This window comes from Mirounga leonina, unplaced genomic scaffold (genome assembly GCF_011800145.1).
Source record: "Mirounga leonina isolate KUSES-001 unplaced genomic scaffold, KU_Mleo_1.0 Mir_91, whole genome shotgun sequence".
In the NCBI taxonomy this organism is placed as follows: domain Eukaryota; kingdom Metazoa; phylum Chordata; class Mammalia; order Carnivora; family Phocidae; genus Mirounga; species Mirounga leonina.
Genome location: NW_023270839.1, coordinates 20948060 through 20973405, shown reverse-complemented (window position 1 = coordinate 20973405; position 25346 = coordinate 20948060). Strand labels below are relative to the sequence as shown.

Below are 25346 nucleotides of genomic sequence, written 5' to 3'. Positions count from 1 at the left end.
GGTGGCTCAGTCGTTAAGCATCTGCCTTCGGCTCAGGTCATGATCCCAGGGTTCTGGGATTGAGTCCCGCATCCGGCTCCCTGCTCCGCAGGAAGCCTGCTTCTCCCTCTCCCACTCCCCCTGCTTGTGTTCCCCCTCTCGCTGTGTCTCTTTCTGTCAAATAAATAAATAAAATCTTAAAAAAAAAAAATCCTAGAGGAGAACACAGGCAGCAACCTCTTTGACCTCAGCCGCAGCAACTTCTTGCTAGAAACATCGCCAAAGGCAAGGGAAGCAAGGGCAAAAATGAACTATTGGGACTTCATCAAGATAAAAAGCTTTTGCACAGCAAAGGAAACAGTCAACAAAACCAAAGACAACCGACAGAATGGGAGAAGATATTTGCAAATGACATATCAGATAAAGGGCTAGTATCCAAAATCTATAAAGAATTTCTCAAACTCAACACCCAAAAAACAAATAATCCAATCAAGAAATGGGCAGAAGACATGAAGAAACATTTTCCCAAAGAAGACATCTAAACGGCCAACAGACACATGAAAAAGTGCTCAACATCGCTCGGCATCAGGGAAATCCAAATCAAAACCTCAATGAGGTATCACCTCACACCAGTCAGAATGGCTAAAATGAACAAGTCAGGGAACGACAGATATTGGTGAGGATGCTGAGAAAGGGGAACCCTCCTACACTGTTGGTGGGAATGCAAGCTGGTGCAGCCACTCTGAAAAACAGTATGGAGGTTCCTCAAAAAGTTGAAAATAGAGCTGTCCTACGACCCAGCAATTGCACTACTGGGTATTTACCCCAAAGATATAAATGTAGTGATCCAAAGGGGTATGTGCTCCCCAATGTTTATAGCAGCAATGTCCACAATAGCCAAACTATGGAAAGAGCCAAGATGTCCATCAACAGATGAATGGATAAAGAAGATGTGGTGTACACACACACACACACACACACACACACACACACACACGGAATATTATGCAGCCATCAAAAAGAATGAAATCTTGCCATTTGCAAGGCCTGTTTCTCCCTCTCCCACTCCCCCTGCTTGTATTCCCTCTCTCACGGTCTCTCTCTGTGTCAAATAAATAAATAAAATCTTTAAAACAAAAAAAAGAATCACTGGATAACGTCATTACTTCACAAACAAATCATGCTCATTCTAACTCTGCATTTTTAAATTCCTGTTATTGCTCTTGTCCTTACCTTTATTTTAGAGGCATATACTGTGGTGAATTGGAAACCCCAAAGAACAGGCATAAAAGAATGTGAGAAGGTAACAAAACTATACAAATGAAAGGATTAATATTCATTCATTTGGACCTCAGACACTCAGCAATTTCAGCCACATACAATGACCTATAACCACAGAAGTGATCCCTAAGATTGAAAAGGAATAAAAATAGCCAAGAAGGGCGCCTGGGTGGCTCAGTTGGTTAAGCAACTGACTTCGGCTCAGGTCATGATCCGGGAGTCCCTGGATCGAATCCCGCATTGGGCTCCCTGCTCAGCAGGGAGTCTGCTTCTCCCTCTGACCCTCCCCCTCTCATGTACTCGCTCTCTCTCATTCTGTCTCAAATAAATAAATAAAATCTTAAAAAAAAAAAATAGCCAAGAAAAATCAAAGACATGCTGTTACTTCCAGTTTTTCACCACAATAAATTGGAGTCAGCAAGGAGGAGTACCTATGACAACTAAGAAACATAGAAATGGCAAGAAAAACAAAGAGACAAGGGAAAAACAAAAGAAACAAACAAAGAAAAAAAAAACACTGAACAGGACTAAAATACCAGTAGTGACTTAAAGTGGAAATGTATAAGAAGCAGACACATTAATGAAGAAAGAAACAGACACTGAACAGCAATGGCCATAAAAGAAGAAAAAGAAAAATAGGGTATAAACTACTGAAAGTGTGGGGTAATTAACTGAAAGACAAGCCAAATCCTATATAAGGGTATTACCATGCCATATTAAAGCACACCAACAACACAGCAATCTGGGAACATATTTTGTCTCACAGATATGAGCCATATATACTTTTACTAAACACAAATGACTCTAACATAGTGTAACTGTCATGAGCAGTAACTCTGAGTCAAGAAAATGTTCTAATATGGTTGATTCTTATCAACACAAAAACAAGTGCTTTAACAAATTTTCCAAAACAATTGTATCCTAAACAAGTCCTGGCAATTAATGGGTAGTTAATTAACAGAAAATATAAATCTTCCAGAGATCTATGACTTTTCTCAAATGACTATGACCTCTACTCAAAGAGAGTAGGGTAAATACTCTGATAACTTTTACTTACCAGTAGGAAGATCTTCAACTTTTGCAAGGTCATTCTCTTCTATTCCAGGCATTCCTGCATCACCGCTTCGTTTGATTTGTTCTGCCCAAGTAACAAAAGATGTAATTCTTTTTTTTTAAAGATTTATTTCTTTTAGAGAGAGAGAGAGACAGACAGATCAGGGGAAGGGGCACAGAAGAGGGAGAGAATCTCAAGCCGACTTCATGCTGAGGGCGGAGCCCAATACAGAGCTTGATCTCATGTCCTTGAGCCAAAATCCAGAGTTGGCCACTTAACTGACTGAGCCACCCAGGCACCCCAATAATTCTTTTTTTCCCCTTATATAAATTGAAAGTGTTTTGAAGGAATGTAATAATCAGTTTCTAAAGCAATAGGCTACATTGACTGCATATCTTTATATCTTGCTTTGGACATAGTTGTAACTCTAAAACAATTTACTCTTTTTTCTTCTCTATCAAGAGATCCAAATTTGAAACAACACTGACACCTAATCATAACTGAACTAAAATCAAGCAATATTCTTTATGACTGAAAATGTTCACTTCAAAGTGAGTAGAAAAGTCAATATCCTATTAACACAAAACAAAATAGTAATACCTTTCCCATGTGGAATATGATTGCTTGAGGGTTCTTCATTCTTATCTGCAGCATTCTCAGCTACTCTGGGAATGTTTTTAGGTACTGCATGATTGTTTATACCCAATTCATTTCCATCTTTTGATTCAAACTTGTGTGACTTTTGCTGTTAAATAAAGATTTGGTAATAGTAAATATTTTTTAGTTCAAAAGATTAAATAATTGACACAACTACCAATTAAATGTTCTGAAACAGTTCATTTTTTGAAACATATACCATGGGTCCAAATTCCAAACACTTGGAGATGTGGGATATAATATTATTTTCTGTTCAGTTTTTAAAACCTAATATGAAATAAAAGAATAACACTTCTTAAAGTCTCTGATTATAGTAAATGGTCTAAAATGTTAGGAAGAGGTAATTCTCTTTGGCTATGCTGAAGGAGTGATGCTGCAAGAAGACAGTCTTGCTTGGAGGTTGCTATGGAGGCCTACAGCTGGGCATTATCCCGGGTGCTATGGGCAGGGTGGGTTCTCTATAGGCCTACGTTGTAATCGAGCAGGATGGTGGACTACAGGAGGCTGGCACATGGGTGCCCCCTCAAGTGTGATAGATGGCTAGTGACATTGCCAAGCTTTTCCAGAAGCAGAAACATATGGGTGGAAAATAGGCAAACTTCTTCCTAGGTGCACTGGCCACCCAAGCATAGGAAGTAACAGCAGAACAACACACAGGTCAGTATTCTTTCCAACATGCTTCTAACCCAATCATCTCCTTGGAAACTTGAATCTTCAGATAACTGGTTAGGCCTGATTCAGTTCTATCGGTGGGCCAGTTTTGCTTTTATATTGGTTGAGTGGCCTCAGTGGAAAATTGAAAGTGGCAAGGAGTTAAATACACATACTTGTGTTGCCACATAGGTCCTTCTACTTAAAATTTAATGCATATATAAATGCTCTGTCAACTCTAAAGCACTATGCAATGTAATCATTAGTAATGTTATAAAAAACAATAGTACTAAAAAATCTAAAGGAAATCTAGAAAAACTGAGTCAAATTGTAAGAATTTGTCACAATAAAGAAGAAAAGGTGTTTTGACAATCAGGTACAGGTATTCCAGTATGCCTGGCAGATAAAATTAACAATAAAAATTTGCACTGTGCTTCATAGTTTACAAACTGCTTTCAAATCTATCCTCTAGTAAAGTGAACAGTTTTGGGAATAATGAAGTCAAACTGAGGCTTAAAGAAGTTTAGTAGCTCATCCAAGGTTACCAAGATAGAGAATTGTGGAGAAAGGATTCAAACCACAGTCTTCCTCATTCCCACATTTCCTGGGAGCCAATTCTGAGCTTAATATTCAATGAGTGAAATGATAACACTGAAATTTTTGAACATGTCAACAGGAGGGCCGAGGGTAAGAAAATCTATGAGGTACAATCTGAACAGGCAGCCTGCTTCTCTGTGCATTTCACTATAATGCTGTATCATAAGGCTATTTCTGTAGTACTCTTCGTAGATGTGGATAAAACAAATAATATTAAGCAAAACTTAAAGTCAACAAATTACTGTTCAAAAATACTTTTCCATTTAAAATAGTTAATAAAGACATTGTCCCTTTGATGCATTATTAAAGATAGTACCTTTATGTGAATGGACAATAGCAAATATTCTTAATAAAATTAGATGGCTTTCTAAATGCAATGTTAGTGATGTGGTAAGGGGGCCACCTGAACATTTTTTAAATAAAACTTTTTATTCTGAAATAATTTTAGACTTACAGAAAAGTCATTACCCCTCACCCAATTTCCCTTAATGTTAACATTAGTATGGTCCATTTGCAAAACTATGAAACCAACATTAGTACATTATTAACTGAATGCCAGACTTTATTTAGATTTCACTACTTTTTCCATTATGCCCTTTTTCTGTTCCAGGATCCAATCCAGGATACTATATTTCATTTAAGCTCTCATAGTCTCCTTAGTCTTCTCTGAGCTACATCAATTTCTCCTCCTTTGTATCATGAAAGCAGAAAACAAATGAGTATGGCTGTGTTCCAATAAAACGGTATTTACAGACACTATGAGTTTCTTATAATTTTCCAATGTCATGAAATATTCTCTGGTTTTTTCCAACCATTTTTAAATGTAATAACTGTATTTTGCTTATGGGTAGTATGGAAACAGGCAGCAGGTGGGATTTAGTTTGCTGACCACTTCATCAGAGTAAGTTCTAAGATAGGCATGTGCTTGGTTAAAAAAAATAAAATCCCTGACTACAACTTACACTTGTTTCCTATAGCTTCCATTAGATTTGTTCCAATGAAAAAAAACAACTGAAATTTCACAGAATCAACTTATTAAGGTAGTAGACCAGGGAATGAAGGATAGGGAGTAGGATTAGGCAGCTGGCCTGAAGGGTAAGGGCTGGTGTGCTACCCTAGAAAGGAGAAGTTCTCTAAGCCTCTCCATTCCTCCCACTTTGTTCCATTTAGGGCAAAATAAGGGTAAAGAACTGGAGAGGACATTAGTCAATTAATAATATAAAAATAGCCTAGTACACACTTGCCTGGAAAAAATGGAAAAGTTCTCTCATCTGTGCTTCTTGGGAGAACAGAAGAGAGTAAATTTATCCCCTTATTTATCTATTACACTTGTAATAATGCAATTACAACAGCAAACCCCTCTCTTCCTTTTGTGTTCTACTATGCTCCTCTAGCCACCCAGTGTCTCAGGAATGCCTTCAATGCCTCTATGCTGCAATGGTAGCCCACTCAGACCTGTCATCTTCCAACAATCTATGTTCACATCTCTCCAAGGTAGGCTGTGGATGGGAGCAGCTAGTCCACTTTGTAGATTCAAAAAATGAAATAGAGAAAGAACACTGCCCTCGATATCATGCTCTAAAATAGTGAGTTAGCTAAGAACAAAAATCTGGTTTCTTTAACTTCTTGGCCTGTAGGTAAGATGTTACCACTTTTCATTATTCCATCTCTCTTTAAATCACAAGACTTTTTACAAAACATGGTTAGTCAGATAAGATTACAAGGTGCAAAAAAATGAATGTCCTAATGACCAGTAATTTTCAAATTCCTTCCATTTCAAGCAGGGGCTTCACAATATATATCAAATGAAAATGGATAAATTAATAAAAGAATTTGCACCCCCAAAATATGAATCAAAATAATGGCTAGTGTTTCATTTCTGTGTTTTAAGAAAGGAATTCAGAATAACAGAGATTGATACTTAAGGAAAAGGTGTCTCAAGTTTTTTCTATTTCTTAAATGCATAAAATAAGAAGTAACTGATTTGTCAATAAAGTTGTATCCACTTTACAGTCTGAGAAATATATTAATAGCAAAAATATTTAACTCAAAATTCGTTTTAAGAGTTGAGGTTATATTTTTGCAGATGTCTAATTTACTCAGCAATAAAAACACTGCAAGTCATTTTTAGAAATTGGCAAGCTAGAGTATTTAAAAATACAATGTTTTATGACAGAAGTACATATTTTAATTTCTAAATTACAAGATTTATAACAAGAACATATTCTGATTTAAGTATTTTTTAAATTTACCTTTTGTTCCTGCAAAAACTGGTCTGCTAACTTTTTAATATTTTCTTCATGCTGTGCTCTTAACTCCTTGATCTGTTGTCCACACTGAAAACTAAATTACAAAGTCATTCTTTTAGGCTATATTATCTTGGATTGACTTCTCAAAGTTGTCTAGAAGTTGAAAACATACATTTAAAAGATAAAGCATTCAGTTAGCAAGAGAGTGGGCACAGAAAGACAAAGAGCAGATATAAAAAGAGCTCACAGTCAAAATTCTGAGAATATTTGAATCTTTAATAGAGGATAAAGAATACTGATAAAGCTAATTAAAGTAACAGAAATTAGAAAGATGAAAAATTATTTTTATAAATTACATTTATAAAGAAACAATTATCAAAGCCAACTTCAAACACAGAAGAGAAAAAACATTATAGAAGAGAAAACCATGAGACCAATATATAGTAACAGATGAGAAAACCTAGAATTATGAGAGTTAATAAGGAGTGGCAGCAGATGATTTATCCAATAGATAGCATTTTCAACACAACTGTAAGAGTTCTAAACCATAAGAATAACAAGAATGGAAGGAACCAATAAATAAGATAGAATGGAATCAAGAAAAAAGGTGAAGGAACAGAACAGATAAAAGATTGAGAATTTTCACTGGACAAGTGGCCACAGAATACAAATAATACCATTCGTGCAAAAAGAAACAAATAGTTACAAAATATACAGAAAAATGTTAACTTTCACCATTAAAAGTACAATTAAACTTCTTATATGTATATATGGTAGTACTTTATTCCTATACTAGCAAAATTAAGTCCGAGTTATAAAGGCCAATGTTGGTAGGGGTACAGGAAAATATTTACATTATAAATTAGTACAACCATATCAGAAAGCAATCTTTCATATATGTGATAAAAGCAACAAAACATTCTGTCTCAGGAATACTACATTTGAGAATATACACCAGTGAAATAACATAAGAGGGAGAAATCCTTTTTGCATAAAGGTTTTTATAGCTGGTATTCATAACAGTATGATAAGGAAAACTCCTGCAATAGTCCAGCAACTGGGAGAGATTAAACAAACTTTGGTACATTAACATGCTGGAATGATATATTACCTTTGAATACGCTAACTCTCTAATTCTATAGATATATTGAAAATCATTGGATACTGTTAGGTTAAAACACATACATGTAAATAGATGCATATTGATAACCTACAAGAGTAAGAAGCCAGAAATGGATACATGGTACTTTAAAATATAGTTCATCTTTCTAATTTTGGGTATGCAGACCTAAAAAAAACCTTTCATTATAAAACTGATTAAAGATATAAGAAAGGTTTTTAAAGAGCGAATGCCAGAAAGAGGTTCCCCGACCTCCTCACCAACTGAGTGTAGAGGTGTACGCAAGAATGCAGAGCAGGGAAGCAGCAGCTTGCACTCAGTCCCTCAGCTGTTCTGGGGACACCTCCCAGTGTTGGCTTCGTCTTCTGGATGCCCCTCATAGAGAACCACAGATTCTCCTGTTAGTCTTTGCACATCTAATGCAAAACTCAGGCCTTGAACGATTTTCTGGCTCACAATGAACTCTTCTACATGGGCAGACTATACATACCTTGTAAAAGATACTTTAATGGCGTTTAACATATCACAATAAAAAAGTGTGGATCTCAAAGAGGCACAGAAAGACAACAGAAAAGGAATTTAAAAGACCTAAGGAAATGAAAGAAGAAAAGGAAAACAGAAACCAGAAAGGAAGAAATAAATGGTCCAAAAGTTGGACAAATATTCCAGATTCATAGCTATTTGTTGCATATAGCATCTCACCTCTCATATTCTAACCTCTTCACAAGGTAAGTAGTGTTCTTCCTATAGTCCTGAAGCTGGTCTTCCTGTCGAAGAAACTCCTGACGAAGTTCAGCAAGTTGCTCTATCCACACAAGGTAAGAATCAAAGGAATAAAGTTTACTCATTCTAATACTTCTTATCAAGAAGTTACGGGATTTTTAAAATTTATATACACGTCTCAATTTCTTTACTCAAACTCTCAGGCAGTTAAATTATATAATTAGTACCACATTTAATTGCCTTTTATAATGCATTGGCAATAAAAATTTTTTTAAAGAATTATTTATTTATTTGAGGTGGGGGAAAGTGAGTGAGCAGGGGGAGGGGCAAAGGGAGAGGGAGAGAATCTCAGGCAGACTCTGCACTGAGAAGGAGCCCAACGGGAGGGGCTCCATCTCATGACCCTGAGATCATGACCTGAGCCAAAACCAAGAGCCGGATGCTTAACAGACTGAACCGCCCAGGCGCCCCAGCAATAAAATTTATTTTAAAAACAAGATAGCCTTGGGGCACCTGAGTGGCTCAGTTGGTTGGGCTTCCAACTCTTGGTTTCAGCTCAGGTCATGACCTCATGGGTTGTGGGATCAAGCCCCACACTGGGCTCCGAATTCAGCGGGGAGTTGGCTTGGGATTCCCTCTCTCCCTCTGATCCTCCCCCTGCTTGTGTGCACATGTTTTCTCTCTCCCTCTCTCTCAAATAAATTAAAAAAAAGACAGCCTCAGTGGCTTTGACATCAATCAGAAATATTAAAAAATTATACATTTTTTTCATATTATGTAGGTATATACTAACTGTGGAAACAGTACCAAAAAAAGACAAAAGACAAAAACCAAAAAACCCTACTTAACTCTTTAAACCTATCTGCTTTATAAAAGGGGAGTGGGGAATCATATTTTTTAGAGGTGTTGGCTATGGATACAGGATTCAAGGTTTCTTTTTCATTTTAATAACATTTGACTCCCAAGTTAAGTGCAATCACTTTGGATCTCATTTCTAGTTCTGCTGCTAATGCTAGGACCACATATACTATAATTATATTTTCAAAGCTCATAATTTCTGGACAAGAGCTTGAAGTTTTAGTTGTAATGAACAACATGAACTTCCAAGCTGAAGAGTAGATGAAATGTGGGGCCTTTATTTCCCCCCAGAGAGGGAGAGGGTGGGGAGGGGCAGAAGGAGAGGGAAAGAGAATCTTAAGTAGGCTCCATGCCCAGTGCAGAGCAGGAGCCAGGGCCAGGCTTGATCTCACAACTCTGAGATCATGACCCAAGTAAAATCAGGAGTCAGAAGCTTAACCGACTGAGCCACACAGGCGCCCCAGATGCTCTTTTGTTCACATTTAATCCACAATCACCCACCCCACATTTTCTAGAGTTGCTCCCTCTTCACATGACCCTACAAATAAAAGAAATTCAGCCAGAGAAGAGAAACATCAGTTTCTGAAAAAGAGGATTAAGAAAATTAGCTAACAGCTTTAGCAGTAAGCAAAAGTAGTAAGAAAGTCTTAATTTTTATAAATGGCAACAGAGGTCTTTTCTGCATAAGTAACATTTCTTAAGACTAAATATATCTAGGGGCGCCTGGGTGGCTCAGTCGTTAAGCGTCTGCCTTCGGCTCAGGTCATGGTCCCGGGGTCCTGGGATCGAGCCCCGCATCCGGCTCCGTGCTCAGCGGGAAGCTTGCTTCTCCCTCTCCCACTCCCCCTGCTTGTGTTCCCTCTCTCGCTGTGTCTCTCTCTGTCAAATAAATAAATAAAATCTTTAAAAAAAAAAGACGAAATATATCTAACCATAGTATACCAATATTATAACATCTACTTTTCATGGAAGGCTTCTAAAATCAGTCTTATTACTTTAAGGGCACTCCAAAAATGCTTGGGATATAAGTTTTCAAAAAGCAGAGGTAAAATATATTTATAATATAATTATATACATGTAAAAAACTGGACTAAAATAAAAATATTTCAAAGTGCTACCAGTGATTATGTTTAGTGGTAGGATTCTGAGCATATTTTTTTCTCTTTCTAAATTTTATTGTGGAATCATAACTGTGACAATGACAACAAATAAAAATTTTAAGGTCAGATGAACATTTGTTGAAATGTATAAATAAAACATTTAACAATGCGCATATCAATAGTTATTGTATAGTATAATACTTAGGTGTAAAAAGTTAATGATTCACATAAAATGTTTGTAGTTGATAATCATGTTTACATATTCAAGCCACATATTTTTATTTAAAAAATTTTTGAGCTATAACACTGTATAAATTTAAGATGTACAACATGTTGATTTAATTCACTTCCCCACTGTGAATGACTTCCACTGAAGCACTAGCTAACACCGCCACTGTCTCACATAATCACCATTTCTTTTTGTGGTGAGAATGTTGAAGATCTACTCTCTCAGCAATTTTCAAGTACCTAATACAGTATTGTTAACTATAATCACCATGTTGTTTATTAGATCCCCAAAACTTACTCATTTTATAATTGAGAGTTTGTACACTTTGACCAACATCTCCTCATTCTCCCCACCCTACTCCCAACCCCTGGTAATCACCATTCCATTCTGTTTCTGTAAGTTTAGTCAAGCCACATTTTAAGTTTCTTCTTACTCTATTAATTCTCCAATATGTAAACATGGTTGATCTCCATAGTTTTTCATCTCTGATATCTACCTCAGACAAAAATAGAAATCTGACAACAAGTATCCCTGAATAACACATTACTTGATCCCTGGCCCCATCTCCTAAGATATAGAGGACTAGAGGTAGCAGAAACTCTGGCCTCAGCTATGGCTGTTGATTCTACAGAGACACTGAGATCTCAGCAAGAGGCAGTGACAAAAAGTCTTGTAGCCTACAGATATTTAGCCAGTTCAGTGAACCTGTATTCAGGCAGGAAAGGTTCTAGAACTAAAAAGTTACTGCAATTAAAAAAAATAAGCACCAGCAAGCAGCTACTAGATAATGTACCTCAACTGGTGGTCTGTAGGCTTCTTTTTCCCACATTGTAAAATAACTGAAGTAGCTAAGTTTATCTTCAGAATGAACCTGAGGCTTAGTATGATTTCAAGATTTGGGATGGCTTCTCCTCCTTCCCACAAAGTTTTTCACTAACAACATTTGAAATTCCTATATCAAGAAGTAGTTTTAGGGGCGTCTGGGTGGCTCAGTCGTTAAGGCTCTACCTTCGGTTCAGGTCACGATCCCAGGGTCCTGGGATGGAGCCCCCATCGGGCTCCCTGCTCTGCAGGAAGCCTGCTTCTCCCTCTCCCACTCCCCCTGCTTGCGTTCCCTTTCTCTCTGTATCTCTCTCTGTCAAATAAGTAAATAAAATTTAAAAAAAAAAGTAGTTTTATTTCTAAATGGAGATAAAAGGCTTAAAATACAATTGACAAGGAAAAATAAAACATCAGTATGAGTGAGTTCCAGTCGATGTAAAATAACAGATTCTTTCCTGTTTGAATACAGGGAAAGGATTATAAAGCAGGGAGCTCATTGGTGCTTTGAGTAAGTCAACACAAAGACCTGAAAAGGGGAAAAGTAAATAGATCAGAGAGCAAAACTAAAGACAAAATTTTCCTATATCTCAATTTTACCTTCAACTGATAGCCATGTGTTTTATTTTTTATTTTTTTAAAATGTCTTTATTCTACCTTCTTTCTTGTAGTGTATTTTATTTTACTTTTAAAATGGGCTCCCACCCAACATGGGGCTCAAACTCACAACCCCAAGATCGAGAGTTGCATGCTCTACCCAACTGAGCCAGGCAGGCACCCATGTTTTATTTTGAACCCAAAGATACTCTGTGTCTACTGTGGCTACTCCAGGTCACCATAGCAAGATTCTCAGAGTAACTTAACATGAGATCAGGTCCACAGCTGATTGTGCAGAATGTTCTACTTCTGGCAGTAACACCAGGGTATTTTACAGAAAGGCATGGCCATGCTCCTTCAATTTAACTTCAAAAGATTAGGGATGTAGTTAAAAAATGGGTTGCCTAGGACCAACATTTAAAGCAAAAAAAAAAAAAAAAAAATTTACTTCTAGAAAATTTTTATTTCAAATTTCCTTTCAGTAATAGGCATAAAAATAAGGTGAGCTATTCAAAATAAACTGGTGTATACTAGAATGTTACTTTGTTATCTCAGGGATTAAAAACCAACTCTCATTCCTTTCATTTCCAAAAAAAATTAACTACCACAATGTTTTTTAAAGAGTCTTAGTGTGTATGAATTCCATTATATCCAGTATTAATTTCAACGAAAATAGTCCAATTTGATTTTATAGATTTGAAGTTTGTTTCAGTAGAAATAGTTCCTAAAGTGCAAAAGTCCATTTAAAAGGATATTCAATCTTAAGAGTCCAAGCTTCAGTACCTGCACTAAACCAAAAGTTGTACAGTTATATGAGTTCAAATCAAAGCCTCTTTTACTGAAGATTATCATAAAAAATTTCCAATTATCTCAAGATGTACTTCAATGTACACAATACAATAAAGATTTTTACTCAGTAACATAGGCTGTCATTTTCTTTGGCATAGACTAGCAGAAGCCACTGGACTTCTTATTCAACTGATCTATGATTACTTAATAGAAATATACTTTGATGAGAAGCAGAATCATTTGTAAAAATAGCCAGCAGGAAACAGCACTGACAGAGTGACATCTTCTGTGTCATCCTAATGTATTCCTATGAGTCAAAAAGAGTAGAATATGGACACAAATGCAACAAAAACAGATGTGGCCACCCAGGAAGTAAATTTCTAAGAGAAAGTCAAAGTTGTTCTAAATCATAGATAGTAAAAAATTAATAATTTCTATTTTCGAGTTACAACACACACACACAAAAATAATGGTTTTGCTAGGTGAAGAGCAAAACTTCAATAAATTACAAAGCTAGCTCAGGTTGGCTTCTTCAAGAGGATAATAAATATGTATCATCTAATTCTACCTAAAGAGGGTTAAAATGGTTATAGAATAAAGATATATTTATGAAATTACAAAGCATTTATTACCCACATACAAAAACTTAGAGTCCCTGTTGCAAAGTTTTAAAATAATACAATGTTGTAACTAAAGGGTGGGAGGGAGAAGGGGGGTGCTCTTCAGACCCCAAATTCCAAAGGCTGGTGATGGTGTGAAGTAATGTTAAGGAAAGTATAGTTTATTCTCCTTAACTATTATTATTTTTTATAAAAGCTTTAGTCATCTATTACTTCATCTAAGGGGGGGAACATATAGCTCCAGGTTTCTTTCTGGCTTCTTTCCAAGTTTTCTTTCTATTCTAAATTTCTATTCCCAGTGTATCTAAAACATTAAGCATGGAGGACCTGTCCAAAGCTTCCCTAGACCTGAATGGATTATTTTAGCAATTGGACACAGTACAGAGGGATTATCCCTTACCTCTTCCCTAGAAATCTGATAGCTTCTGAAGCTACAGCTCAATTTTCTCTGATGCGTCTTTTAACATTTCATTGCATGAAATCAGCCTACCACACAAGATTTAAATGCAAATTTTAACTTGCATTTATTATATATATATATAAAGCAACATTACAATTTTTTATTCTATCTTAAAAGGACAAATGTCTTGCCATCAGAGGAGCTTTGTTCAAAAAATTTTATTTCATTTAGCTAACTATTTGATTCTTGAGGATTTTAGACATTTAGTGACCTTTATTTATCTTTAATCTGTAATTAAGTTTCTTACCCTTTAAATGATGTATATCTGCCATCTGATATGATATGTTGCTCTGTAGTTTAACCTGAAAAAAAATTAAGTTTCATTTTACTACAGAATATGCAGTTTTACTCATATTTCCTTTTTTTACTCATATTTACTTTGAGCTTCATCATAAATGCAAAAGAAAAATCCTTAACTTATACAAACCTGTCCCTTTCCAAAAAGAATTAGAGATAAATTCTGATTTTGTAATACTCATTTTAAATTTGCAAAAGAATATTCATTTTACTTAATATATAGTCTAATAACTTTTAAACATTTAAAAGTTTGAGTTAAATATTGCTTAATGAGATCTTTTTTCAAAATCTTACCAGAAGAGACCTCTTACTAACTCTATATTAAGAAAAGAATTAATTGTTTAAATCAGTTAATGGCAAATCAAAAGTAACTGATGCTTATTAAGCTCCCACAGGATGACAGATACTACACAGGACCTGTTGTGGTCACTGCCCTTCAAGAGCCAGTATACAAGAACAATAAGAACTTAGAAGTATATCAAAATATGACTCAAATTAAGGCTTAGCACTTAATTTAAATCTTTTTTTTTTTTAAGTAATCTCTACACCCAACATGGGGTTCCAACTCACAACCCTGAGATCAAGAGTCGCAAACTCCATTGACTGAGCAGCCAGGCACCCCAGGCTTAGCACTTAATTTAAAAATTAAAATAAGGCCTTGGAGAGCTAGGATTCATCCACAAAGAACTACTGTACCAGTTTTTGCTTCAAGAGGTTTCATCCAATTGTTAAATGCAACTAAAATATCTCTACAAACAGGTTCTCTTGTCAACCTCAAGAGTAACTTTACTTTGAAAGCATAGACAGATCATATTGAACAGAAGCAGCACCATGAGTACCAAACTGATTATGATAAATACCTCCTCAATCTCTGAAGAGAAAGTTTTAAAATTCTTAGTTTGAAATAATTATAGATTTGTAAAAAATTGAAAAGATAGCACAGAAGTCCCATGTACCCTTCACACAATTCCCCCAGTGGGTACATCCTATATAACTATGGAATAACATCTAAACCAGGAATCTGACATTGGTACAACATGTAAGTATAATTCTATGTCATTTTGTCATATGTATAGATTCATGTAACCACCACCAAAACCAAGATACAGAATACTCTATCATCACAAAGATGTCCCTCATACTGTCCTTTATAGTCAAATCTATCCTCCTTCCTCACACCATTTCTAATCCCTTGTAACTACTAATTTGTCCTCCATCTCTGCAACTTTGTCATTCAAGCATGTTATATAAACGGAATCATATAACATGTGACCTTTAAGATGTTTTTACTCAGCATAACACATAGTTGTTGCATATATCAATAGTCCATTCCTTTTTATTGCTGAGTAGTATTCCATGATATGAATGTACTACCATTTGTTTAAAGCATTCAACTATTGTGTAACATTTTTGTGGTTTCTACTTTTTAGATATTACAAATACAGGGGCTATGAAAAATTATGTTCAGATTTTTACATGAACATTAATTTTCATTTCTCTGAGATAAATGCCCAAGAGTGAGGCTGTTCCTTTTCAAAAGTGGCCATGCCACTTTCATTTACATTTAAAAAAAAATTACCACACAGGTACTGGATGGGAGAATAATTGGAAAACATGAGAGCAGCCTCAAGGAATCAGTAGGCAAAGCAGCACCTAAAGCAGTATAATTACTGTAAGAATTCAGAGATGATTCTTAGCTGATGTAATCAGGGAAAACTTTATGGAAGGGATTTTGTCTGAATTAGGCACTGAAGGCTAGGTAAAATTGTAAATTGGTAGAAAAGGACATTTTAGATAGAGGGAACGGCATAAGAAAAGTTAGAGAGGCAAGAAAGACATGAGGCACATATGAAGACCTGATCAAAATACTGTTTGGTTATAGCACATAATACAGGGCAAAAAACAGTGGGAAAGAAGGTTTGAGATAAGTCCATGGAGTGCCCTTCAGCCCTAAGAAGAATCTACTCTTCAAACAGAGAGCCAGTGACTTTCAAATTTCATATGAAAGTTTATCCATAACAAATAACTAATGAAAGCATACCTGTTCTATTTGAAGCACAAGTGGGAATCTAGGGGTCCCACTTCCTTTTCCCCTAGAATCCTGGTGGCTTTGAAGAATGAAGTTTAAAATATGATGTAGATATTCAGTCATAAAAAGGAATGAAGTACTGGTACATGCTACAGTATGGATGAGCCTTGAAAACATTATATATGCTAAGTAAAAGAAGCCAGTCACAAAAGGACATAGGGTTTCTTCTTGTGCTGATGAAAATGTTCTGAAATTAGTGATGATGGCTGCACAGTTCTGTGAATATACTAAAAAACAAACTGAACTGAAAAAAAAAAACTGAACTGTACACCTTAAAAGGTTAAGTTTTATGATATATGAATAATATCTCAAATTTTTAATGCAAAAAAATAGAAATGAAAATGCCAAGGGTATTACAGGGACCAGATATGAAACTGGGGATAGAATAATGGACAAACTCTATAGACACTCAAGGAGTTTATTATTTAGGAGAGGCAGTCAAGTAACTAGTCAATTATAATACAGTAAAATAAATGCTATTATTAGGTCCCACAGATATGACAGGAGAACTTAGTAGAAGCACTTAAATCCTTAAGAGGATGAAATGCCTTAGGGGAGTGAGGGGTGGCTTCTGGAGATGATAGCTAAAATATGTCCAGCAGGAAAAGTAGTGTTTTGCCAGGTGGAAGTAGGCAGAGGGTAAGGAGGAAAGACATTCAAGGCATGTGTCAAAACTTAGAAGTGAGGGGCACCTGGGTAGCTCAGTCGTTAAGCGTCTGCCTTGGGCTCAGGTCATGATTCTGGGGTCCTGGGATCAAACCCCGCATCATCGGGCTCCCTGCTCCACAGGAAGCCTGCTTCTCCCTCTCCCACTCCCCCTGCTTGTGTTCCCTCTCTGGCTGTCTCTCTCTCTCTGTCAAATAAATAAAATCTTAAAAAAAACAAAAAACAAAAAAAAACCCTTAGAAGTGAAAAATAATACACATTTCAAAAACTTCAAGCAGTTCTAAGCAGTTGGAACAGAGAGAAAGAAGTGGTAAGAAATATGGATAGAAAGGTAAGCAAGGTCCACATTATGAAGGGTCTTGCCAAAAAATGTGGATACATTCCAACGGCTATGGTCAACCTTTAAAGGACTTCAAGCAAGGGTAAGAGATCCAATTGGCAACCTGGCTTCAGTGTGATGAGTGGACCGGAGGAACAAGATGAGAGAGAGGGAGACCAGGTAGGAGAACAGGAGACTACTGTTGCATCTCAGGTGAGAAAATGATGGTCTAAGCCAGGGGTGGGCACACTATGGCCTGTGAGCCAAATCTGGCCTGCTTCCTGTTTTGGTAGGGATGACAAACTAAGGATGGTTTATACATTTTTAAATGGTTGGGAAATCAAAAGAAGAACAATATTTTGTGAATTAAATGAAATGCAAATTTCAGTGTCTATAAATAAAGTTTTATGGTAAACGGCCACACTCATTCATTTACATGTCGTCTCTGCCTGTTATGGAGCTACAGTGATTGTGACAAAGACTATATGGCCTGCAAAGCCTAACATATTTACAATATGCCAACCTCTGGTCTAAACTAATAGAATGAGAACAGAGAAATAAATATATTTGGGAAATATGAAAGAGGAAGAATGAATAATCTTGCTGACTGAGTAGATAGAGGGTAAAAGAAGAAACATCAAAGATGATGGTTAGATTTCTAAAGTAGGAAACAAGATGAGTAAGGTTGCAGTACTACTCCCCAACAGGGAAGCAGGAAAAATAGACTTGGGGTGGGAGGGAGAAGTGGGGGGATGATTTTTTCAGATTTGAACCTGTTGAACATGAGGCACTTGTGACACACCCAAGAAGAGATCTGGAAGAGGTCTGGAGCTTGGAGACCGATGAATTGAGATTCATTAGCATATGAATGACAATTAAAGCCAAGGGAATGAGATCATTGATGGAAAGCTGCAAAGGCAGCAGGAGAAACTGACACCAATTGCCATGTGATCAGTTGATCACTAAGAACTGCTCTCCAATCATTTGTAATTAGCCTATGTTACATTCTTTCCCACTCCCGTTATTTTCATGATCCAATTTTTTTTGCATTTTTTGCCCCTCCAAAGAACATAACCATCTTTTTTCTTGTTTTCAACAAGTTAGCATTACTTTGTTTTTTATCCATTTTTATGATGTTATTCCAACTTCTCTACACTATTTTAAACTTGCTTTTTAAATTGCTAGAGATGCTGTTCTTGAATACTAGGCTATGAGTGGCCTCAGCTTCCCTGAACTGTCTCTTTTGTATCCTTATAGTCTTAACAATTTTTTTAATGGAGGAAGGGAAATTCAATCTACAGACCACAAAAATAGTACAGGATTATATGAGCAGTACTGCTTTATTCTTATCACTTTAATTTTCTCTTCAATCTTCTTTATTGAGAATGAAGATGCTGATCCCAATGGCTCATATATAAAGTCCTCACATTTCAAAAGCTGCTCTGGAACAATATATTTTACATGGTATTAAAGAGAAAATCATAGCTTGTCTAAATAAAAGCCTTTTCTTAATCCAGCATAATGAATTTATTTTCCACCCCATTCCTTTGCCATGTAAGAATTTTTCAGTTAGCTTCTCAGACCGCCCCCCCCCTTATGGCATTCCCTTGGCATCTCATGTTCTCTATTATTCCTGTCAATCTTTCCCACAGGAGTCTCACAATAATCTTATATTTAGTATTTAGTATTATCGGCAAGTAACAGTTCCCAATTTCTCTCACTTCCTATTAACACTAGTTTCATTCTGCAAGTTATCTCACCTTCCATATGCCTTTGAACAGAGGTGCCAAGGATTTGCTCAAAGATCTCACAGAACCCAGCTGGTAGATCATTAAACCCAGAAGTTCTCTTCCCTCTACAACAATTTTACTATATTGCTCACTTTCAGAATCTAGATGTCTGCTACTAAACTATCTGTTCATCTTTTTGACATGTTGCAATATCATAGGCATCTGATCCCTCTTCTCTCCATATATACACCTCACCGTCCCCCTCCAATTCTTATCTAGCTCCTAAAATGGTTTCATAAAGAATCCTTCTAACATTCAATATTATCCTTTCAAGGAAATCTGAATGTGTTTTTAGCTATCATGACACTCCTTTGTATCTGGCAAAACCTAAGAATATAAAGCAATAACTTAATTTTGGCTTTAATCTTACATTTTCTACCATCTTGAGTCTGTTTATGAAGATTTTTCCCATTTGGTTTCTGATTTTTTTTTTTATTTGCACTAATTTCTTCAACTTTGTTTTCCTTTCCTTTTAAGCTTTTCATTAATCATTTCTGCATAGAGATAGGTCTCTTTAGTTCTTTAACTCCTTTGGCTTTAACCCTTCCTCTGAGAGCCTTCAATTCCTTGAATACTTCCACCATCTCATCATCTTCAAAAGGAAGCTTGCCTTACTTTATGATTATTCCTCCTCATAGTTTTAATTTTCTTGTGTTCTAACATGAATTTGCTTATCTTCTAAATGACTCTGCCAAAACTTCCCAGTTGTTTGGAAACTAATTTGAGTTCTATTTCATGATTGGAAAAAAGATATTTCATTTTACCACAAAAACTCTGTTGGAACTGGCAATGCTATAGGAATACTTTTTTTTTCCTAAGTATATTCCAGACAGGTAACAGTACATAAACTCTAAGAAGTATTGTTTAATCCTTATGTTACGAAAGGATTCTTTTTTTTTTTTTTAAAGATTTTATTTATTTATTTGACAGAGAGAAACACAGCAAGAGAGGGAACACAAGCAGAGGGAGTAGGAGAGGGAGAAGCAGGCTCTCGGCTGAGCAGGGAGCCCGAGGCGGGGCTCGATCCCAGGACCCTGAGATCATGACCTGAGCCGAAGGCAGACACTTAACGACTGAGCCACCCAGGCGCCCCTTATGAAAGGATTCTTATTGTCCGGCTTTACACGTCCCTTTTGGTCACTTTCAGAATTTTGCCAAAATACCCTTTTCACAATATGCAAGAAAGATATCAAATAATTTCTCTTTCAAATTTCTTTGGGGATGAGGGGTGTATGTTAGATAGACAGACACGCACACACACGGACGCACATGTGCACACAAATGTAGCCCCATTCCTTTGCCTAATTTACATCTGTGGTCAGATAGATTCCAACCCAAATTCCAACATATCCTTCAAAAACCCACAATGCTCAAAATGCCTTGCCTGACTCAAGTCTACTGGGAAGAGCCTCATATTCAGTCCTGTCAAAAAGAAAACATTCTTTTATCACACACAGTCCTATTTCCAGTAAGAATGTCACCTTGTTTCTCTTCTACTCCCAAGGTTTATCAGAAATGAGAATTCCATGAGAACAGGCACTGTGTCTCTCACTCATCACTGTGTATCCATCTCAGCAAACGTTTGCTGAATGACTCCCTAGATTTTCATGCTCCATTCTCTTTGTACTACGTATTTTTCTACCTTAAATTGTATTTTATTCATATTTGTATAATTCTAATTATCCTTCCAGACTTCTTCTAACCCCCCTCATTTATTTCCCCTTGTTATCAACTTCATTGCCTTAGGCTTTACTTTCCCTCTCCCCTTCTGCAATGCTTGTTTCTCTGGGATTTGGAGTCCATCTATAATTGGCTGATTATCCATGCTGTCTTTGGCCTTTTCCATGTTAATCTCTTAAAATGCGTTTCCTATCATTCCTGAGACCTTTTTCCTCTCTTCCAAGACACATGTTCTTGATCTCTTTCTTTAGTAACAATTATCTTCTCCTGATATTCTCCTATAGCATTTCTCGTTCATCCCCAGCTATTTCATCTATTTTCCTCTCATCTTTCTTCCTTCAATACCTAAAACTTAATCTTTATATTTTTACCACCTCTTTCTGAAGCTCTTTTAATGCTTTCCCCATCCCACATGGCTACTTTGAATTAATTTTGGCAGCTGTTACCAGCTCAGTTGCTCTGCTTCTCTTTTCATTCTGGGACCTTGAAAATGGCTCAGCTGTGCATGCTTCACTTTCATTATGACCTGTTCTTAGGCAATCAGCACAACTTTGACCATTGATCCCAAAGGTTATATATAATTGGCTTTTTACAGATGTCATTTCTGGCTCCTTTTTCTCCAAACCAGAAACATTTTTCCTTATTATATCTCATACTCAGATGATTTTTAGCGACAATTCTATCTTCTGTAATATAACTGCTAAACCTGGATCATGCTCAGAATCACCTAGGGAGCTCTAAGAAAAACATATTCTTGCCTCCTCCACCCCACTCTGGTGTGATTTAGTAGTCTGGGGATGGGCCCAGAAATCTTTTTTTAAAAGTTCAAGTGATTCTGATAATCAGCCAGGTTTAGTGGTTACTCATGTCTGGCTGGCACCTATACCAGCTGGATCAAAATGGGATATCAATACTAACTGATGGGTATTAAACGGTTTTCTTAATGTTTATTTTGTGTTAGGTCTTGTGCTAAGTGTTTTACAAGTATCACTGCATTTAATTCCTACAACCATCCTATGAGGTGGGCTTTACATTTTACAGATGAGGAAACCATACTCTATTTCATATGCCCACAGTAGATTCTGGATATTCTCCCAAGCAGTCCTACGCAAGAGTCTGTGCTCAGGACACTGTGCGTATACTAGATCAGGTAGGTAATTAAACTTCATGGGGCGCCTGGGTGGCTCAGTCAGTTAAGCGTCTGCCTTAGGCTCAGGTCATGATCCCAGGGTCCTGGGATCAAGCCCCACACCGGGCTCCTTGCTCAGCAAGGGAGCCTGCTTCTCCTTCTTCCTCTGCCCCTGCTCATATGCTCTCTCTCTCTCACAAAGATAAATAAAATCTTAAAAAAAAAAAAGGAAACTATGAACTATAACACTTAATGATGAATAGAGGCAAAGCCAGCAAAGAAGACTAAGAAGAACTGAGAGAAGAAAAACAAGAGAGTCTGGTGTCAGGGAAGCCAAGAGCACAGACAGCTGGGTGAAAAGATGCTGAGATATCAGGAATAGAAGAGAAAATCCAAATGTGAACAAAGGCAATTCTCTTTTCAAGAAATGTAACTGGGAAAGGAAGAAAAGATGCAAGCATTTTTTAAGTGCTGAGGAGCAAGTAGAGACAGGTTGAATATAAGAAGGAGACTGGGTTAATAATAGTACAAGGTCTTTGAAAAGGTGGAGGAAATTAGACCCAGAAAACAGGTACAGAGTCTGGTCGTGGAGAAAGTAGGAACTTTTTTTTTATTCCAACAAGGAGGGAAGACATATGGTTAGAGAAGTAGGTATGCCTACAGATTTGGTAATAAAAATTATATTAGTTCATGTCCAATTCTTGGTCAAAAGGGAGACAAGATCACCTGTTAGGCTGGAGGAAGGGGAAGAGGAATGTAAATGGGGGAAAGGCGGTGGGGAAGGCTTGAGGAAGGGAGAAGTTTGAAAGCTGTTGGAATAGATATGTTGTCTAGAGAGTACTGTAATTTGTAAGGGCTGTTGAAAACCCAGTTGGGGCAGCTGATCATAGATTTCTACAAGTACCAGTCTGGTTACATGTTTTTCTCCAGCTATGCTTGAAATAGACATGTAAAAGAGAGAATAATGGCAAGAAACTAAACTGAAACAACAGACCATTGAATCTTAGCTGGATAGGTAGTAAAGAATGAACAGGGCTGCTAGAAAGGAAGGAAAGGATAAGTGGTCCAGGTGAAGTTGAAAAACAAGTATAATCCATTCAGCAGTTCTAATGTCTTTTTTTTTTTTAATCTTTTTTTTTTAAGATTTTATTTATTTATATTATTTGAGAGAGAGAGAATGAGAGAGAGAGAGAACACCTGAGAGGGGATGGGGTCTGAGGACGAAGCAGACTCCCTGCCGAGCAGGAAGCCCGATGCGGGACTCGATCCAGGGACTCCAGGATCATGACCTGAGCCGAAGGCAGTCGCTTAACCAACTGAGCCACCCAGGCGCCCTTTTTTTTTTTTTTTAAAGATTGTATTTATCTGACAGAGACACAGCAAAAGAGGGAACACAAGCAGGGGGAGTGGGAGAGGGAGAAGCAGGCTTCCCGCTGAGCAGGGAGCCCAATGCAGGACTGGATCCCAGGACCCTGGGATAATGACCTGAGCCGAAGGCAGATGCTTAACAACTGAGCCACCCAGGCGCCATCTAATGTCTTTTTTAAAAAAAGATTTTATTTATTCACCCATTTGGCGAGGGGGGGGGGGGTGTAGTGCATGTGCAAGCGGAGGGAGGGGCAGAGGGGGAGGGAGATGAAGAGGGAAAAAATTCCAAGCCAACTCGGTGCTGAGTGTGGAGCCCAATGAGGGGCTCGATTTCACAACTGGGAGATCATGACCTGAGCCAAAACCAAGAGTCAGATACTCAACCAACTGAGCCACCCAAGCACCCCCTAATTTCTTTTTGATATGTTCTCCCAAGAATATACAAGTCTGAAGTTCACAAGCTTTAATTTTTTTTTTTAAGTAAACTCTATATGCGACGTGGGGCTCAAACTCACAACCCCGAGATCAAGAGTTGCACGCTTTACTTACTGAGCCAGCCAGGTGCCCCTGAAGTTCACAAACTTTAAATTTCCAGAATGTGAAATCCTAGGTCAGGTTTATGTTAGAATGAATTAATAATCAAGGCCTTTAGTTATCATTAGCTGTTGGCAAATATTTCTAGTTCTCATCCTAGGCACTAGATCATATGTCCTGATTTCTTTGAAGCTGCATTGAGAGAGGGGCAATGAAATATGAGCAAAATGACATGAATCACTTCCAGATATTAGAAATTATAAGGAGCACAATTCACCACTCTCTCATTCTACCATAGCAACCGATGTTTCAGATGGGGGCTGCTCAGTCTGCCTAGTTCCTAGAATGGGGAAGATGTACAGCAGCGCTTTCCATCAACCCACAAAGAGCATGTTGAGTGAGTGATCATTTTTTTTAAGATTTATTTATTTCTTTTGAGAGAGTGAGAGAAAGTGTGCACCAGTGGGGAGGAGGGGCAGAGGGAGAGAATCTTTCAAGCAGACTCCCTGCTGACAGAGGAGCCCCAAGCAGGGCTCAATCCCACAACCCATGAGATCACAACCTGAGCCGAAACCAAGAGTCAGATGCGTAACCAGCTGATTTAAGTAGGCTCCACCCCCACTGTGGGGCTAGAACTCATACCCCTGAGACTGAACTGCATGCTCTACCAGTAGAGCCAGCCAGGTGTCTCGAGTCAGGGATAAATTTTAAGCCACATAAGACGGTACAGACGGAGGACTATGAAAGAGAAAGGAGAGGAGAGAAGAGGTCGGTAGGGAAAGAAAGGCAGACTTTGAAATTATGAGAGTAAGAGTCTCCTCCCCATCTGCCATTTCCAGTTCATAAACCATTTCCACTTACACATCTCACTAATCCTCAAAACTTGAAATGTAAAAAATCAAAATAGTTTCTCCACAAATTAGCAGCCCTTCTCAGCTTCCCCACTACCTTCAATCTTTTGGTTCTCCTGCCTCTTCCCTCTCTTCATCTTATTAACCAGCCCATTAGTGCCTAGAACTGCATGCATTCACACTCCACACAAGCTTTCACCAAGTCCAGCCAATTCTTCTTTTGCAATTTCTCTCAGATCTGACCCTTAACTCTTCCTATGTTCATGGCACCCACCTTGATCTACAAGGACTATTTTCATCTAGCTGCACTAGAAGAGAAGCTCTGTAAGAGCAGAGATCTTATTCATTTGGTCACCCCTTACCCCTGGCACAATGCAGTCACTCAACATATGACTGAATAAATAAATGAAGAAATCAATCACTAGTCTTTTCCCCACTTTTATCTATTTCCAAATGGTAGCGACAAACATCTTGGCAAAAACTTGTTTTCCATAAAAATCTTTCTTCTAGTCAAAATCCAATAATAGAATACTATTACCCATAGTGTGGAATCTAAAATTCTTCTACCAAGCATTTAATGCCTTCCATAAGGTGGGCACCACTTTATCCAGTTATCAGAAATGGTCTCCTTGACATAGTCAAGCTAGTTTTAACCATCTCTAATTTAAACTACTTTTTCCTATGTCCATGGCTCATCAGCCCTTTCCTTTCCTTTTTACCACTATAAAATAAAAACCAAGACTTAAGTTGATTCTACAATATCAGGATGTTAATTTCTATCGCTAAGAATTTCACTATACTGACTATTCCCCATCCTTCCAACACGTTCCCAATGTTTTA

The 25346-nt window shown here is 37.3% G+C and overlaps 1 protein-coding gene across 2 annotated transcripts in view; it reads right to left on the bottom strand.

Annotated features, from left to right (window-relative positions):
* GOLM2 (golgi membrane protein 2) overlaps window positions 1-25346 on the bottom strand; it is a 114038-nt gene that overhangs the window by 66495 nt on the left and 22197 nt on the right. For both annotated transcript variants that reach the window (XM_034994733.1, XM_034994734.1), the window contains exons 2-6: window positions 14031-14085; window positions 8291-8393; window positions 6472-6562; window positions 2915-3059; window positions 2318-2398 (exon numbers count right to left, since the gene is read on the bottom strand). In XM_034994733.1, the coding sequence (XP_034850624.1) occupies window positions 2318-2398; window positions 2915-3059; window positions 6472-6562; window positions 8291-8393; window positions 14031-14085 (475 nt within the window). The remainder of the gene's footprint in view (window positions 1-2317; window positions 2399-2914; window positions 3060-6471; window positions 6563-8290; window positions 8394-14030; window positions 14086-25346) is intronic.